Source organism: Leptopilina heterotoma, unplaced genomic scaffold, assembly GCF_015476425.1.
Source record: "Leptopilina heterotoma isolate Lh14 unplaced genomic scaffold, ASM1547642v1 Lhet_279, whole genome shotgun sequence".
In the NCBI taxonomy this organism is placed as follows: Eukaryota; Metazoa; Arthropoda; class Insecta; order Hymenoptera; family Figitidae; genus Leptopilina; species Leptopilina heterotoma.
Window position 1 is genome coordinate 1,418,597 of NW_025110987.1, and position 17,888 is coordinate 1,436,484.

General features: G+C 31.8%; 1 protein-coding gene across 5 annotated transcripts in view; it reads right to left on the bottom strand.

Moving 5' to 3' along the window:
- LOC122504126 (peroxidasin-like protein) overlaps positions 1-15,986 on the bottom strand; it is a 316,998-nt gene extending 301,012 nt beyond the window's left edge. For all 5 annotated transcript variants that reach the window (XM_043615053.1, XM_043615054.1, XM_043615052.1 and 2 more), the window contains exon 1: positions 15,773-15,986. In XM_043615053.1, the coding sequence (XP_043470988.1) occupies positions 15,773-15,804 (32 nt within the window). In that variant the 5' untranslated portion in view covers positions 15,805-15,986. The remainder of the gene's footprint in view (positions 1-15,772) is intronic.
- Between the last annotated feature and the right edge of the window lie 1,902 nt (positions 15,987-17,888).

A 17,888-nucleotide genomic window follows, 5' to 3' on the forward strand; every position in this document is an offset into this window, starting at 1 on the left:
CATTAAAAGTTATAACATTAACTTGTATTCTACGCATAGTAATTTGAAAGCGTCAATTTGTGAGCGATTTAATCGTACTTTGAAGAATAAAATGTGGATGCAATTCAGTTTACGCGGTAATTACAAATGGATAGACATATTAAGTGATTTAGTAAATGCGTATAATAATAGTAAACATCAAACAATAAGAATGAAACCGAAAGATGTAAATGCTCAAAATGACCATTTTGATAAATGTAGTTGCATTACAACTGATGGAGCCCCCGCTATGCAAGGAACTGATAAAGGATTTGTAGGTCAGCTCAGAGCAAATAACATTAATAGTTTAGTGCTTCATTGCTTAATTCATCAGCAATCGCTATGCGGTAACTCCATAAAAGATACAGATGCTTTGAAGACAATGATAAAAATTACAAATTTACTGTGTTAATCATTCATTAACACACCGTCAATTAAAATAATTTTTGTCAGAAATCGAAACAAAGTATAATGATTTATTTTTGGTGGCGACAAGTCGTCGGTTAAGTGCGGGAACGTGTTCACAACGTTTTTTCTTGTTAAAAAATCACATTTTAAATTTTTTAAAAAATGGTGAAATTAAAGCTGATACATCAGATTTCCAAAAAAACTAACATGTCCAAATTTCCTTAGCGAGTTGGCATTCATTACTGACCTTACAAAGCATTTAAACAATCTCAATTTGAAATTACAAGGCAAAAATCATAATATTGCTAATTTATTTTCGAATATTAGTAGTTTCTCAAAACAATTGATTCTTTTTGAATCTCAATTAGTAGAAAATAATTTTATTCATTTTCCAAGTTGCATGCAAATTTTACAGGAATTTCCAAATCTTGATTTCAAAATTCATCTACCACTTTTACGACGGGTAATTCACGAATTTAACTCGCATCGTTTTAAAGACATTCGGAAATTAGAAGGAGACATAAATTTGTTTGCTAATCCATTGGCTGCAAATATTGCAAATCAAATACCTGAATTGCAATTGGAATTATGCGATTTACAAGCAGATGTTTTTGTACCAAAAGTTTTTGGGGAAAAACCAGAAGAATTTTATAAATTACTGCCAAAAGAAAAATATGCAAATTTAAGAGATTTCGCTTTGAAAATGTTTTCCATATTTGGTTCCACCTATATTTGCCAAAGTATATTTTCAACAATGAAAATAATAAAGAATCAACATAGAAATAAATTAAGTGATGACTCTCTTAAAAGTGCAATTCGCCTAGCTACTACAACAATTCCAATTGATATTGATGAAATATCAAAAGACAAAATGTTTCACAAAATGGCTCAAGTATCTCACTAAAAATTAAATTTTAGATTTAAACATATAATTATAAATGCATGTATTTAATTTATAATATGTATTTTATGTTAAATAAATAATTGATAATAAAATAAATCCTAAAAAAATTATTAAAAAAATTATAAAAAGTAAAAAAATTATAAAAAATGTAATAAGCATAAAAAATATAAAAAAAGTATAAACATTTTTAAAAATTAAAAAAAAATTAAAATTAAAAAAAATTATAAAAACAAAACTAATACCTTGTCATGTGATATAAATGTAAAAATTTTTATTTTAGAATTAAAAATAATTTTTGAATTGAATAAAAGAATGTAATAGTCTACAATAATAATTTAAAATTGCCTTCAAAATACCTATTTTTTAAAGATTGTTAAATAAATTTAATGTACCATATTTTAAAAACAATACTACAGCTATTTAATCAGTTTTTCTAAACCCTGAAAACAAAATCGTCTATTTACGGTTTCAAATTTAAAATCATTGGCGGGACAGTTGCGCACGCAGATTCACGGACTGAAAAAGCAATGTGGCGGTTGGCTTAAGGTTGGCATTATCGCTACATTAGAACTAACCTTTGGGTTTGCCTTTCCTCTCCGATTTGAGAGGTATAGAATAAAACAAATGTATAGTTAGTTGAGTATTTACTCTCGAGAGAATAAGTCGTAACTTATCAGCCAGCACGGCATTTTGTATTATCTCAAATTTTATTAAGTTAAATAAAACATTATATTATTATTGACAACATGCGTGGATTTTATTGAGTATTGGTAATTATTTACCAAAACCTCCACAGCAATGTGCGAGGAGTGGTAGAGTTATGGAGGAGTCTGAACAAGGAAAGCGGGGAAATAGGTTGGACGCGCCTGATCTATTGGGTCATTAATTTCAATTGTAAGAATACTTATATTAATTTATATTATTTGGAAATCTTTTATAGTAGAACGATTAGTGATATTTAAAAATTATTTAATAGTGTCGGTAGAGTGGTTACATTTAGCTCTACCTTTAGGACATTCTTATTTAGAAGGTTCATTACAAATTAAGTAAAAAATAAAAGAGTGATTTATTTTAATATTACAAGATTCAGCTTCTCCAATAATAGAATGAATAATAATATTTTAGAGTCTTCTTTCCTATGGTGTTTTTTATTTTTTATTATTTTAAAAATTTACCCTAATTTTTGATAATTAATATTTAATTTTCAATTTCCCAAAAATCAGTTTGTTTTTTTTTAAATAAATTATTGCAAACGAAAGCTGAGGTTTTTTCCTATCTACATGTAAATTTTTAGAATGCCCTTTTTTTGTTTTTGAGTTATTAAATTTCAAAGAATAAATTGCGGCGCGCTGCGTCGCGGTAGCACTGAGCCGCGTGGCAACCTGCGTGAGGCGAGGCGCCCACGACGCAATTTATTCTTTGAAATTTAATAACTCAAAAACAAAACAAAAGGGCATTCTGAAAATTTAGATGCCGATAGGATAAAACCTCAGCTTTCGTTTGAAATAATTTATTTAAAAAAAACGGACTGATTTTTAAAAATTTGAAAATTAAATATTAATTATCAAAAATTAGGGTAAATTTTTAAAATATTAAAAAATAAAATACACCATTGGAAAGAGGACAAAAAAACCTTTCATGAACATATTCTAAAAAAATTTTCCCATTACAAGTATGTTCAGAAAAAATTAAAGTAGCCGGTGTTAGCAAAATTGGTCAAATTGACCCCCCTCTACCCCCTTCAAATTTTCAAAAAAATGAAAAATATTTGTTGGGGCACATTTCTTTTTGATAGAACAACAAATTCCCTGAGTTTTAATTTTTTTCAAGAAGTTGAAATTTCAACTTAGGACATTTCACGTAAAATGCCTCATATATTAGATGAGGTTTCTCATGATTCCCCTTTTGTAACTATTAAAGTATTAGGGCATCAATGGTATTGATCTTATGAGTATTCTGATTTTATAAGAAAAAGAGTGGATTCATATATAGTGAAGGATATTTCTTTAAGAAGATTTCGTTTATTAGATAGAACAGAAAATTTAGTGTTACAAATAGATGTACAAATTCGATTTTTAATTTCTTCTGGGGATGTAATTCATTCATTTGCGGTTCCTTCTGTAGGGATTAAAGTTGATGCTGTTCCTGGTCGATTGAATCAAGGTAAATCAAGGTAAATGAGTTATTAAATGATAACTAATTTATGTAGAGTATTTGACCCTTCTAGAAGAATTGATTATTCATTAAATTGAGTAAGAATACTAATATTAAGTTTATTTATTTCTCAATTATATTGAGTTTTATCAAGAAAATATTGTATAGTATGAAAATTAATTTTAATGGGGGTAGTTAATAAGATTAAAATTTCTTTGGTTAATTTTGTTACCGGTCACCGTGCGAAGGGAAGGGACTAGGCAAAGAGCGGATTGATATTTCGTATCGGGAGAAAATAAATAACGCCGGAGAATCGTTAGTCTAGAGCAGGCCGACCCTATTGATATCTCGGCGTTCGATACTTACGTAGCACCTTCGTAGTGCGAGAGTGACGTCAGAGTAGCTGGGCCTTAGAGGAAGGCAGCTTCTCCGTAGCCGGCGTTAAACTGTGACGTCAGCGATATATCGATCTCTCGATGTTCGATAATCGACGGGGCACTATCGAGATTGGCGAGGATGCCTTGAGGAGATTTAAATGCTCAGAAGCTAGGGATGTTCGATTTTTTCAAAAATATCGATTTTTGAATCGAATCGGAATCGAAACGAGTAGATTCGATTCTTTAAAAAATCGACCTTAAAATATTCGATTCGCAAAGAATCGTATAAAAAATCGATTCAAAAAAATTAATTATTAATATTTTAATTTATTTAATAATTTAAAACAATTAATAATTGAATTGTTATTTAAAAGTTGGTTAAAAAAGAAATAATTTTTAAATTTAATTAAAAGTAAAATTTTTTATTTTACGTAGAGAACATTGGAAGCAGTCTTATTATGTAAACATTAAAGTTTTTCAAAGCAGATTTAAAATGGTCGCTCTAAAATTATAAAGGTTTATTATTGTATTTACAATAAAATAGTTTTAAATTCAGACAATTATTTCAATATTAATCTATGAGTTAAAAACTGAAATGGTAATGCACTTTTTAATTTTGTTAAGCGAATGTAAATTGTCGCTCTAAAATTACAAATCTTTGGTTCTTTAAATTACAATAAAATATTGTTAAATTAAAATATAGAACTATCAGTTTAAAAAACTGAAATATCACAAGCCTTTATTGGCATTTTTGAACCAAAGGCGTGCGCAGACATATGGATATGTGCATACATTGAAGGAAATACTGTAATTTTATTGGTTCTGCCGATGTAGCTTTCTAAAGAACTAATCTTATTTCACTATTCTCGTGTGCTTGAAAGAAACGAAAATCGATCATCCGATTCTCTATGTTTAAGATTCGATTCACAGAAAAATCGATTAGTAAAGATCGATTACAAAAATCGAATCGAATAGTCGAAATCGTCGATTTTTTTAAGAATCGAATCGAAATCGAACATCCCTATCAGAAGCAGACCAAAATTAGCGGTTAGCTTACCTGTCAAAACAAATGCGAGGATGGGATGATCGAAACTGATAAAACTTATGTTCTGTGTTTTGTTTAACTTGCTGAAAAATTACTCCGAATTTACTATCTAATAAAATGTTTATAGCTGGAAAGAAATAAGTATGATTTTATGCAAACGGAACAAATTCTCGCGTGGGACTACTGATGTTAGTCCGTTTATTTATTTACTTTTTCTTTAACACAAGGAGGTTAAAAATTTTAATTAAAGAAAATTTGAATTTTAAATTGATTATTTTTAATCATAAAATTTATGAAAGCTTCAAACTGTTTAAAAAGTGACATTTAATAGAAAATATAAAAGAGGAAAATCCTCTCAATGAGAAAGGAAAAATTTAGTGCCCATATGTAAGAGGAAAAATGCTGCAAAAGAAGAGGAATCACTTTTGAATTTTTTTTTTACTATGTAATATTTATCATACCAGTTCCAAGGGCTTGTCTGATCTATAAAGGTCTAGATGCTTTCCCTCTATTGGAATTAACTACCAGGGACTTAGTTGTTGTTAAGGCTAAGTACCTAGAAAAGAACGGAAATAAAAGGGAGGTTGTAGTAGCTTCCTGCACTGACATTAACGATAGAGGCAGAAGACTTTTAGATTTTCTGTTAGATACAGATTTAGATATTTTAAATCAGGGTAATGAGCCGACTTTCGTTACTGTTAACAGAAAAGAGGTGTTGGATATTACGATCTGTTCCAAGTCTTTTTGTGATGGCGTGAGGGACTGGAGGGTGTCTGATGAAGATTCCCTCTCGGACCACAGGCTTATTACGTTTAGATTGGAATCGAAGGATCGGGAACAGGAGTGGGGACGTAATCCTAGGAGTACCGACTGGGCTTCATATAGTGAAGACCTCAAGGCCTCCATGGCATGCTTCCCCACTTCCTATGGAACGATGGAGGAGTTAGAGCTTGCAGCGGAATATCTGCGAGATTCTATTATCTGTTCCTTTGAAAGGAACTGTGTAGTTAAGAAAATGGGCTTCAATGGGGGCGGTAAATGGTGGACCCCCCGTTTGGAGGAACATAGGAAAACTGTAAGAAAGCTTTTTAATAAAGCCAAGAAACGTAGGCATCAGCGAGCATGGGATGAATATCATACCGCTCGCGATTCTTACAAGAAAGAAGTAGAGAGGGCAAGTGGTGTCAGTTGGAGAAGTTTTTGCGAGGGAATCGAGAGGGTACCAGAAGCTTCAAGACTTCATAAAGTACTAGCTCGAGACCCAATGGCAAAATACGGAAATACGGAACGTGCGCTTAAGATTGTCAAGGATTGGTGCAATCTGACTGGACTTTCTGTAAACCCAGAGAAAACGAATATAGTAGTTTTCACAAGAAAATATAAGGTACCGAGTTTGAAGAAACCGATATTTTATGGAAAAGAGATTTCCTTTTCTGAATCGGCTAAGTATCTGGGAGTAATCCTGGATAAAAAGCTGGTTTGGAGGAAACATTTCGAATATCAGTATAGCAGGTTTTGTACCGCGTTACGCGTTTTGGGCGTGTAAAAGGGCGATAGGGTCATCATGGGGACTAAGGCCTAATATGGTCAACTAGCTCTATCAGATGATCTTAAAACCAAGGTTTCTTCACGCGGTGGTTGTCTGGTGGTCTAGGACTCAACTTATAACGGTTAAAGAGAAACTAGGCCAACTGCAAGCAATGATTTTCAGGGGTATGACGGGGGCAATGAGGACCACGCCAACAGCTGCGTTGGGATTCATGCTTGCCAAGGTACCTCTGCATATTGCCGCGGTGAAAAAGGCGGCTCTAACTATGAGCAGGTTAACTGCGCAGGGAAGGTGGAAGGTTGGTGGTATACACACCAAGCTTCCACGCTCAATTCTATCAATACCAGAATTAAGTATGGTGCAAGATAGAATGATCAAGAGGGTGAAATTTAAACCCCGCTTTAAGATCATTACACTTTCCAGAATGGACTAGAAGAAAGGTTTTCCACTTGGGGACGAAGTCTGGTATACAGACGGCTCCAAGATGGACTCCGGTGCAGGCTTCGGAATTTATCGGAAAACTGGCTGCATTAAAGTGGCTGAGTCATTAGGACAACATGCCACGGTCTGGCAGGCAGAGGTCTGTGCGATTTTAACTTGCGCCCAAATATCCATTCGAAATGGAACAAAGGGCAAGAGGATTAGTATTTGTGTGGATAGTCAAGCGGCCTTAGGGGCTCTGAAAAATCCCACAATAGAATCAAAACTCGTCTGGGAATGCCAGAGCGTACTAGATGAGTTGGGTTCAGCAAATAGACTTTCATTGATTTGGGTACCGGGTCACTCGGGAATCAAGGGTAATGAAAGAGTAGACGTCTTGGCGAAAACCGGTTCCGAGACGAAATTTATAGGTCCTGAACCAGCAGTGGCAATAATGCCATGCTTGGTTAAGGGAGCCATAGAAAGATGGGGTGAAAAGGAACATGAGAAGTATTGGGCGAACGTTGGGGTGGGAAGGCAAGCGAAAACTCTGTTGGGGTTAGCACTCAACAAGAGGCGAGCGAGCGATCTCCTAAAACTCGATAAGATCAGAGTTAGAACCGTAGTTCGTCTACTTACGGGTCATGGACTATTGAACTACCATCAGCATAAAATAGGCAGACAAGTTTCACCTATGTGCAGACTGTGTGGGGAAAGTAACGAAACTTCGACTCACATATTATCTGAATGCCCAGCGTTAGCTAGGATCAGGCTATCTAGCTGGGGTCAAGCAATTATTGACCCTAAGCAGGTGAGCAACCTATCGATAGAAGAGATACTGGACTTCTGGAGAAGAACAGGACTCTAAGAAGTTGCTATAAACGATCGAACTGGAGTCTGGTACAATGGGTTCTATAACCTAGGTGCTTACTTTCCCCTCTTGAGGAAAATCCAGCTCGATCTCGGTGTCAGATTAGATTAGATTAGAATATTTATCATAATATATTATGTAAAATGTAAATTTTATCGATTTGGAAAATTTTATGATGAATAATAAAATAATTTAGCTTTTAATGTATGAAATAGGATAAATAATTAACAATATTTTAAAATGGCTTCTTATAAGCAAAAAACCGTTTAGAACTATTGATTGTGTGATTATAAGAAAAAAACAATACAATTCAAATAAAATTAGGGTCATTTGGTGTAAATGTAAACAAGGGGTAATGTAAACAGTAGATGTTTCAGCTAAATTTACAAATTTAAAAATAATTACGACGTCAATATTTTTACCTCACCTCACCTACAAGATGTTCTGAGTATTGCCAATATTTTATTTTGACAATTGGCAATGCCATAATGTAAGTTAGCTTTTAATGCAAAAAAGATTGAAAATCAAAGTTTTACTGTTTCAGTATTTTGTCTCGCATTTGCATAAAAATAAATTAAAAAATCAAACTAAAATTTGTAATTCTTCCTTATTAATGCCTTAACAAAAATTGACTTTGATTTTTGATTTTCGTCAATTTAGTTAATAAATAATTAAGTGTTTACATTTACCCCGAGAATTTGAAAACTCGGGGTAAATGTAAACAGAACTTGAACTACATTTTAAAAGAAAATAATTGAATAAATTTGCTTCTATTTCACAATTTCATTACTTTGGCAATGTAAAATTACATAGAAAAGGAAATTAGGTCTTCTTTCATATTTCCTTTGTGTTAATCAGTTAGTCATAGTTTATGTTTGACCGCTATATTGAATCGACCATTGAGGCATTATTCCTGAACTGCCCCAAAAATAAAAAAAAGTTCTTGGATTTCCTTTATACTTTGGAAATATGTTACCCTAGTAGGTACAAGTTACTACACCAATTTACAGGTCCAACCCCCCACCCCAATCAAAAGGGTGGGGGGTTGAAATTTCAGCCTAAACTCGAACATGCATTCTTTAAACATTTGTAGTTTCTACTTAAATTATTCAATTAAAAAAAGTAAGTAGTGTTTTAGAAAGGTTTTTTTGTGTACTTTTAAAATATTTTATTTATATAATAAAAAAGAAATTTTTTTTGCAAAAATTTTTTAAAATAAATAGTTTTTTGCAATTTTGTGCAAGTTCGGTAGTTTTTATTTTCTTTTTAATAATCTCAAATGAAAGCTTGGGAATTCCCCAAAAAGAAGATATAAGTCTGAAAATGGGCCGAAACAATTTGCCAAAGATATAGTGTAATAAGTAAAATTTGTCCGTCCGCTCGCGCACTCCAGCGCGATGAACAGTGGGATTTTTTTTCAACTTACTATTGAAAATTGTCTAGAAACTACAAACAATGTTAATTAACAAATAGATTACTTCGGACCTTCTTCATAAAAAAAATTGGTTTTTTTGCAGACAAGTTTAAATTTATGTCTAATTTAGTAAAAAACTATTTTACAGTTAAAAATTATCATTAATATTAACAATTATATAAACAATAATCAACTTCCTTTTGTATTTGTAAACATTTTCGTCATTTTTTAAACTTTAAATATTTATATCATATGTACATTCTTTCAAAAACTTAAAAAATTTATTTGCTTAAACAATTACATTTGTTATAAACAAATTTTTCATTTTTAAACAAATAATTAGCTTTTTTCATCAAACAAAATTTTTTCCTTTTTTATATTTACTATCATAAAAAGAACTCCTTAATGAAATGGGAATACTATAAATTATTCATTTAATTTTAATAAACATTATAAGTTAACAAATATTTAACTTTGTTCTTTTTTCACAGAAAAAATATATTTATTTATATGCATTTAAATGTAAACTGATTTAACTGAATAATGGTTTACTTCATTAAAAATATAAATATTTCTTAACTTATAATGTTCGTTAGAATTAAATGAATAATTTATAGTATTCCCATTTCATTAAGGAGTTCTTTTTTATGATAGTAAATATAAAAAAAAGGAAAAAATTTTGTTTGATGAAAAAAGCTACTTATTTGTTTAAAAATGAAAAATTTGTTTATAACAAATGTAATTGTTTAAGCAAATAAATTTTTTAAGTTTTTGAAAGAATGTACATATGATATAAATTATTTAAAGTTTAAAAAATGACTAAAATGTTTACAAATACAAAAGGAAGTTGATTATTGTTTATATAATTGTTAATATTAATGATAATTTTTAACTGTAAAATAGTTTTTTACTAAATTAGACATAAATTTTAACTTGTCTGCAAAAAAAAACAATTTTTTTTATGAAGAAGGTCCGAAGTAATCTATTTGTTAATTAACATTGTTTGCAACAATTTAAATAAATTGTATTATGCTTTATTAATTGTCCGGTGGTCATACTAGACTAATTTAAATTGATTTCGATCATGTGTAATGGAAAAATAAAAAAATTAACATGATTTTTTCTAAAAATATTGTAATTTGTCAAATTTTTGAGTAACAAGAAAAAAATAAACAATTAAAAATTCAAAAATCGACTTTGATGGATCTCTTAGTAATTTTAAATCAAGAACATCAACATCCGATAAAATTTGTAGTTTCTAGACAATTTTCAATAGTAAGTTGAAAAAAAATCCCACTGTTCATCGCGCTGGAGTGCGCGAGCGGACGGACAAATTTTACTTATTACACTATATCTTTGGCAAATTGTTTCGGCCCATTTTCAGACTTATATCTTCTTTTTGGGGAATTCCCAAGCTTTCATTTGAGATTATTAAAAAGAAAATAAAAACTACCGAACTTGCACAAAATTGCAAAAAACTATTTATTTTAAAAAATTTTTGCAAAAAATTTTTTTTTTTATTATATAAATAAAATATTTTAAAAGTACACAAAAAAACCTTTCTAAAACACTACTTACTTTTTTTTATTGAATAATTTAAGTAGAAACTACAAATGTTTAAAGAATGCATGTTCGAGTTTAGGCTGAAATTTCAACCCCCCACCCTTTTGATTGGGGTGGGGGGTTGGACCTGTAAATTGGTGTAGTAACTTGTACCTACTAGGGTAACATATTTCCAAAGTATAAAGGAAATCCAAGAACTTTTTTTTATTTTTGGGGCAGTTCAGGAATAATGCCTCCATTATGAAATTTAAAAATTCGATTTTAGATTCTTATTTAGCAACCTTAAAAAATTCTTTTTACCAAGTTGAATAAAAATCTATTAAAATATGTTCAAGTTATTTAAGTTTTTACATTACTAATTTTGTAATGGTTGATTGTTTATTTTATATGATTCATTATCAGTCAACTGGTTGATTTACTATACATCTACGAAGAATTTGTTTTCAGTTTTTCCATCCCTTAAAACAGTAGTATACTTGAAATAACTTGTTTCTTAAACCTCGTTTAACTACAGTGGTGTTTACATTTACCCCGAATTTTAGGAAAATTTCAAAATCTCGGAGTAAATGTAAGCAGTCAGTTTCAGCCGATTCAGGTGCATCAATATTTTTTTGTACCTCATAAAATTTTTCTAGGGAAGTAAAGTAACAAGTCCCTCCATGGCATGCTTCCCCACTTCCTATGGAACGATGGAGGAGTTAGAGCTTGCAGCGGAATATCTGCGAGATTCTATTATCTGTTCCTTTGAAAGGAACTGTGTAGTTAAGAAAATGGGCTTCAATGGGGGCGGTAAATGGTGGACCCCCCGTTTGGAGGAACATAGGAAAACTGTAAGAAAGCTTTTTAATAAAGCCAAGAAACGTAGGCATCAGCGAGCATGGGATGAATATCATACCGCTCGCGATTCTTACAAGAAAGAAGTAGAGAGGGCAAGGGGTGTCAGTTGGAGAAGTTTTTGCGAGGGAATCGAGAGGGTACCAGAAGCTTCAAGACTTCATAAAGTACTAGCTCGAGACCCAATGGCAAAATTAACTACTATTAAGCTGCCTAATGGGCAGTATGCCCAGGATAAAAGGGAGTGTCTAAAGCACCTGATGGAGGTAAACTTCCCGGGCTTTAGAGAAGGTCTGGAGAACAGCCATGGCATAGGACCAGGTAGGAACCGAGGAAATCGGAAACACTGGAAACTAGCAGCCAGGGTTGTAACTCCGGAAGGGATTGATTGGGCAATAAGCACTTTCAAACCATTTAAAGCTTCAGGGGGGACGGTATATATCCGGTTCTTTTGCAAAAGGGATTGGATTGTATTAGAGTACCCCTGTGTAAAATTATGAGAGCTTGCGTAGCTCTAAGTTATACACCGGAGTCTTGGAAAAAGACAAGGGTTGTGTTTATTCCGAAGGCCGGTCGGTCAGGGTATACTGCGGCGAAGGACTTCAGGCCAATTAGCCTAACCTCTTTTATATTAAAGACGTTAGAGAAACTGGTGGATAATTTTATTAGACAGGAATGTCTTAGAGATTTTCCCCTACATCAGGGACAGCATGCATATAGAGCAGGCTTCTCAGTAGAAACAGCCCTCCATTCGGCAGTAGGCAGAATAGAGGGACAAATTAGCAGCGGGGGTTATGCGGTTGGCACCTTTCTTGATATCGAAGGTGCCTTCCCTAACACTTCTAGTAAAGCCATTTGTAGGGCAGCCAGGATGCGAGGTGTGCCCGAGCCGCTAGTTAAGTGGATCGATAGCATGCTTCGAGAAAGGGCCCTGGAAGCGGAATATGGTGAGGCTAAGGTAACAGGCCTGGTCTCAAAAGGGTGCACACAGGGTGGAGTTGGTGGTTTACACACCAAGCTTCCACGCTCAATTCTATCAATACCAGAATTAAGTATGGTGCAAGATAGAATGATCAAGAGGGTGAAATTTAAACTCCGCTTTAAGATCATTACACCTTCCAGAATAGACTGGAAGAAAGGTTTTCCACTTGGGGACGAAGTCTGGTATACAGATGGCTCCAAGATAGACTGCGGTGCAGGCTTCGGAATTTATCGGAAAACTGGCCGCATTAAAGTGGCTGAGTCATTAGGACAATATGCCACGGTCTGGCAGGCAGAGGTCTGTGCGATTTTAACTTGCGCTCAAATATCCATTCGAAATGGAACAAAGGGCAAGAGGATTAGTATTTGTGTGGATAGTCAAGCGGCCTTAGGGGCTCTGAAAAATCCCGCAATAGAATCAAAACTCGTCTGGGAATGCCGCAGCGTACTAGATGAGTTGGGTTCAGTAAATAGACTTTCATTGATTTGGGTACCGGGACACTCGGGAATCAAGGGTAATGAAAGAGTAGACGTCTTGGCGAAAACCGGTTCCGAGACGAAATTTATAGGTCCTGAACCAGCAGTGGCAATAATGCCATGCTTGGTTAAGGGAGCCATAGAAAGATGGGGTGAAAAGGAACATGAGAAGTATTGGGCGAGCGTTGGGGTGGGAAGGCAAGCGAAAACTCTGTTGGGGTTAGCACTTAACAAGAGGCGAGCGAGCGATCTCCTAAAACTCGATAAGATCAGAGTTAGAACCGTAGTTCGTCTACTTACGGGTCTCGGACTATTGAACTACCATCAGCATAAAATAGGCAGACAAGTTTCACCTATGTGCAGACTGTGTGGGGAAAGTAACGAAACTTCGACTCACATATTATCTGAATGCCCAGCGTTAGCTAGGATCAGGCTATCTAGCTGGGGTCAAGCAATTATTGACCCTAAGCAGGTGAGCAACCTATCGATAGAAGAGATACTGGACTTCTGGAGAAGAACAGGACTCTAAGAAGTTGCTATAAACGATCGAACTGGAGTCTGGTACAATGGGTTCTATAACCTAGGTGCTTACTTTCCCCTCTTGAGGAAAATCCAGCTCGATCTCGGTGCCAGATTAGATTAGATTAGATTAGAAAGTAACAAGTTTATGCAAAAGAAATCCGTCCATTTTACCTTTTAACAAAAAAAAAACTAATGTTTTTGGTGAAAAATAGATATTCCTTTTACATTTACCCCAAATGACCCTACCTTTAATTGATTGTTGCAACTATTTTTATAATGTTTCAGTGAATTTTTGTATGGTGGCCACCTTGGGGACACTTTTTTTAAAGCAAAATTGCAGCTGTTTTTCCAAAGTTTTATTTTTCTTAGCAAAATAAAAAAATTTTGTTACTTTAAAGTTAGCTAAGGAGATACAGTTTCAGGGCATATATTATTAATTATGTTATATAATACCGTTTAGGAATTACAGTCGTTCAAAAGATGGGTGGCCACCTTGGGGCCCCTTACCCTTATTAATTTTTTTATAAATGTTGTAATATTTTGTTAATGCAAAAAAAAAATAACAAAAATTTCAGATTTCAAAAAACGCTTAAAAGTGTTTTTTGTTTTGTTGTGAAGTACAGATTTCTATAAAAGTTTTAACACTTTGGAAAATCAATAAAAAAATTTTAACACAGTTGAACTGGTCTAGCCCAAAAACTTTAAAAAAATTGAGTTTTTATGAAAAAATGTTATATAGAAAAGTTGTTTGTATTTTCCTGATCTAAAATAATGTAAAGTTAAAAATTTGAAAATTTTGAAAAATTGAGTTTTCAAAATTTTAAAACCACTGTAGTTTTTGTAGTTTTCAACGAAAATGGCTGGTTAACGAACTTAGCCTTCATTTTAACACCAATTTTAAGTGTGTTAAATTTAAAAAAGATCCGATAAGTTTTTCAAAAGTTATTGTGTCTACAAGTTTTTTGTCTACAGACAGACAGACGCAATCGCCGGACTATGTTTTTTGGATTTAGGGGATCCTAAAACGTAAAGATTTCATAAAATTAGCGAAAATCAATTTTCGACCAAAACTAATACTTTCTCATGTGATGTAAAAACATTTTGTGAATCAAATTAAAGTTAATAAAATTAATCAAAATATATCGTTGTTCACTTTTAGGTTCAAAATTTTAGAAATATAATAAGTAGACTAAACTGAAAATAAATTATATCATTCAAATAACCGATTACTTATATATTGTCAAAAAAATATTTACTTGAGTCAAATTATTTTTAATTAATTTAATTAGGTGGTATTTGCTTCAATTACTGAAATTAATGATTAAAATACAACTTAATTGTCTTAAGTTAAAATTATTTCATTCAAGTAAACATTTATTTAATAGACGATAAATAGTTAATTGAATCAAAAAAAAATTTTTATACATATATATATGTATGTATATAATAATAATAAAAATAATTAGAATTAGTCGTAATCAGCGACCTAAGAACCCCTAGATAGCGATAGACGTGATGATTAGAAAACTTTTTCAAAATTGTCGTCCGCCATATTCGATCCGCCATTTTGAATTTTGACTTTATATTCGTAATCAGCGACCTCAAAAACCCATAGATAGCGATAGACAGGACGATTAGAAAATTTTTTCAAAATTGTTGACCGCCATATTGGGTCCGCCATTTTGAATTTTGGAATTCTGACCCCGAATTCGTAATCAGGGACCCCGAAAACCCCTAGATACCGATCGACGTGTAAATCCAACATTCTGAAAAATGTATGCATTTGCAAGTGACTTTGTAGGTGGAAACGTATGCATAGGAGGATTAAAGAAGTGAAATGAAACTATAAAATTCAATTCTCTAACTGTTATTTTGACGATATTCTCAACTTTAGCGAGAATTTATAGATCGATAATCATTCGACATGCGACACTTCTCATATTTGTTAATCTCAATGTTTTTTAAATTAACTAAGACGAATGAGGGATAAAATCAAAAAATTATTAAGTTAACAGTAATTTATGTTTCAATTAAATACGAACTTTATTTATAATGTATAAAATGTGAAATACATTTTACATTTTCTTTGTTTAAATATATTTAAGCAAAGAAAAGTATACACTAAAGAAATTTTTTAGACAATATACCAACCTTATTAATAAAACATAATAAAATTTACTTCATTTGCCTATTCAAATTATTATATAACTAAAATGAAAGTATTTAAAAACTTACAAATTTCCTAATTGCAGGTAGCTTAGAAACATTTTTCACGGTTTATAAAACCTTTCGAGCAAGTTAGCCAAATTAAAAGGCTTTGAATAAATGCAACAAGTTAGAGATTCGAGAGTTTTATGAATTCATATAAAAAAGATTCCAAACGCAAATATTGAAAAGAGTATTACTCAATCTTAACATTCAAGGTAACGGTCAAGCAAGCACTAACAGGTTGTAAAGTTGAGAGACTAGTCTCATCTTTATCTGCGAAATACATTAACTGCTTGAGGCAGTAAACGTAAAAATTTTGTTGGACTTGTTTTTACTGATTCTTACTTCTAGGTATCGTTTCACGTACCTCTCGACCTTACCTGTTATTTTGGCTATGGATTCATATAATTTAGGATGGCCTAATAATTGTTTATAAGGAACAAAATTCCTTAAGTGTCCTATTAAAAAAATAAAAGTTGTCCAATTTTGTCTAAACTTTTCGGAAGTCTTGTCATTATTAATGAAAAAAGGTCTTAAAAATAGAAAAGTAATTATTAATGAAAGTATAAATATTAAATATATTTTTATCTTACATAATATTTTTTGAGTTAAACAGTTTCAAAGTTTTTACTTTTCATATTCTGAACACATGAAAAGGTATAATTTTTTATCGAATTTTTAGTTTTGCTGATTTTATGACATTTTCACATATATAGGACTATATGTTATATAAGACCCTGAACAATTGTCCGGATGTATGTATGTGTGTGTATGTGTGTGTGGATCCCGATTTTTGTGAACACGATAACTCGAAGAGGTTTTAACGAATTTGGCTAAAATTTACCAGGTATATTTATTATAAAAATATCTCGAAATAGATTGATCGACTTTAAAAAATTCTCAAAAAAAAATTTTTTTTTCAAAAAATTTTTTTCAAGTTGGTTATTGAAGTTAATATATAATAAAATCTTATTCTTTGCATCAAGACGAATCGATTAGTATATAAAAAGTATAAATTGTATGAGAATTTACAGAGTTAATCACAATTAAACCTGAAAAATTCGCATTTTTATCAAAAAATGAGTTCTTTCCGCAAAATTATGTTGCCGTATAAGAAATGAAAACCTTACTCATTTATTTATAAAATCTTATTCTTTGCACCAAGACGGATCGATTGGTATATATAAAGTATATATTGTATTTAAATTTATAGAATTAAAACCAATTATAGATAAAAAATTTGCACCTTTAATAAAAATTAATTTTTTCTTAAAAATCATGTTGCTGTACAATAAAATGCTATTATTTATTAAAAAATAAATCAAAAATCTTATTCTTTGCATTAAGTCGAATCGATTGATGTATATAAAGTAATATATTCTATTAAAAATTATAGAATTAATTACAATTAAAGTTGAAAAATTCACTTTTTTACCAAAAATTTTTTTGTCTAGGGGAGAGTCTCCAGTTGTGAGACAGTCAATTTTTTTTAACATGCAATATTAAAAAGCCGATTGGTTTATATCATGAAGGAGTATAAGGAGAAGTATGTATATGTTTCCCTACCCAGTAAGAAACGAAAAATTGAAAAGGATTGAAATAATTCAAACTCTGTATGGTGTAGTAGAAATTATCCAATACTTTTGAATGCCATTTCTGTCCAATACTTTTCTATACCATGATAGGACCACGTTTCGTCTAAAAATGAATGCTGTTCAATTCTTTTTGTAATTTTTAACAAAGACAAAATTTTTTTCTGAATGCTTTCCAATTATCCCATCCGAAATTATTACAGCCTGTCATTATATCACTTTCAATTTTTCATTGGAACCGCGTTTCTGCATGCATTCAAGCAATCTTCTGGATTTTTGTAATTTATAAGATACATACAGTGGCAGATTTTGTAAAAAGTGTTTGTGTTCAAAGAAAAACTTGCTGAAAAATTGATTGTTTACCAATTTAACGTCATTTAAACGAGTCAGGGCCGTTATTCTGTTAGACAATAAATCATAACCTAAAAATTTCAGAGACCTTTAAACACTTTTAACCCTCTTAACTGATAATTTAATAATTATTCCTTTTTAAAATAGCAAATAAATTCATGAGTGCAGTTATTTGAAAGTAATTGAACATTCTATATGTC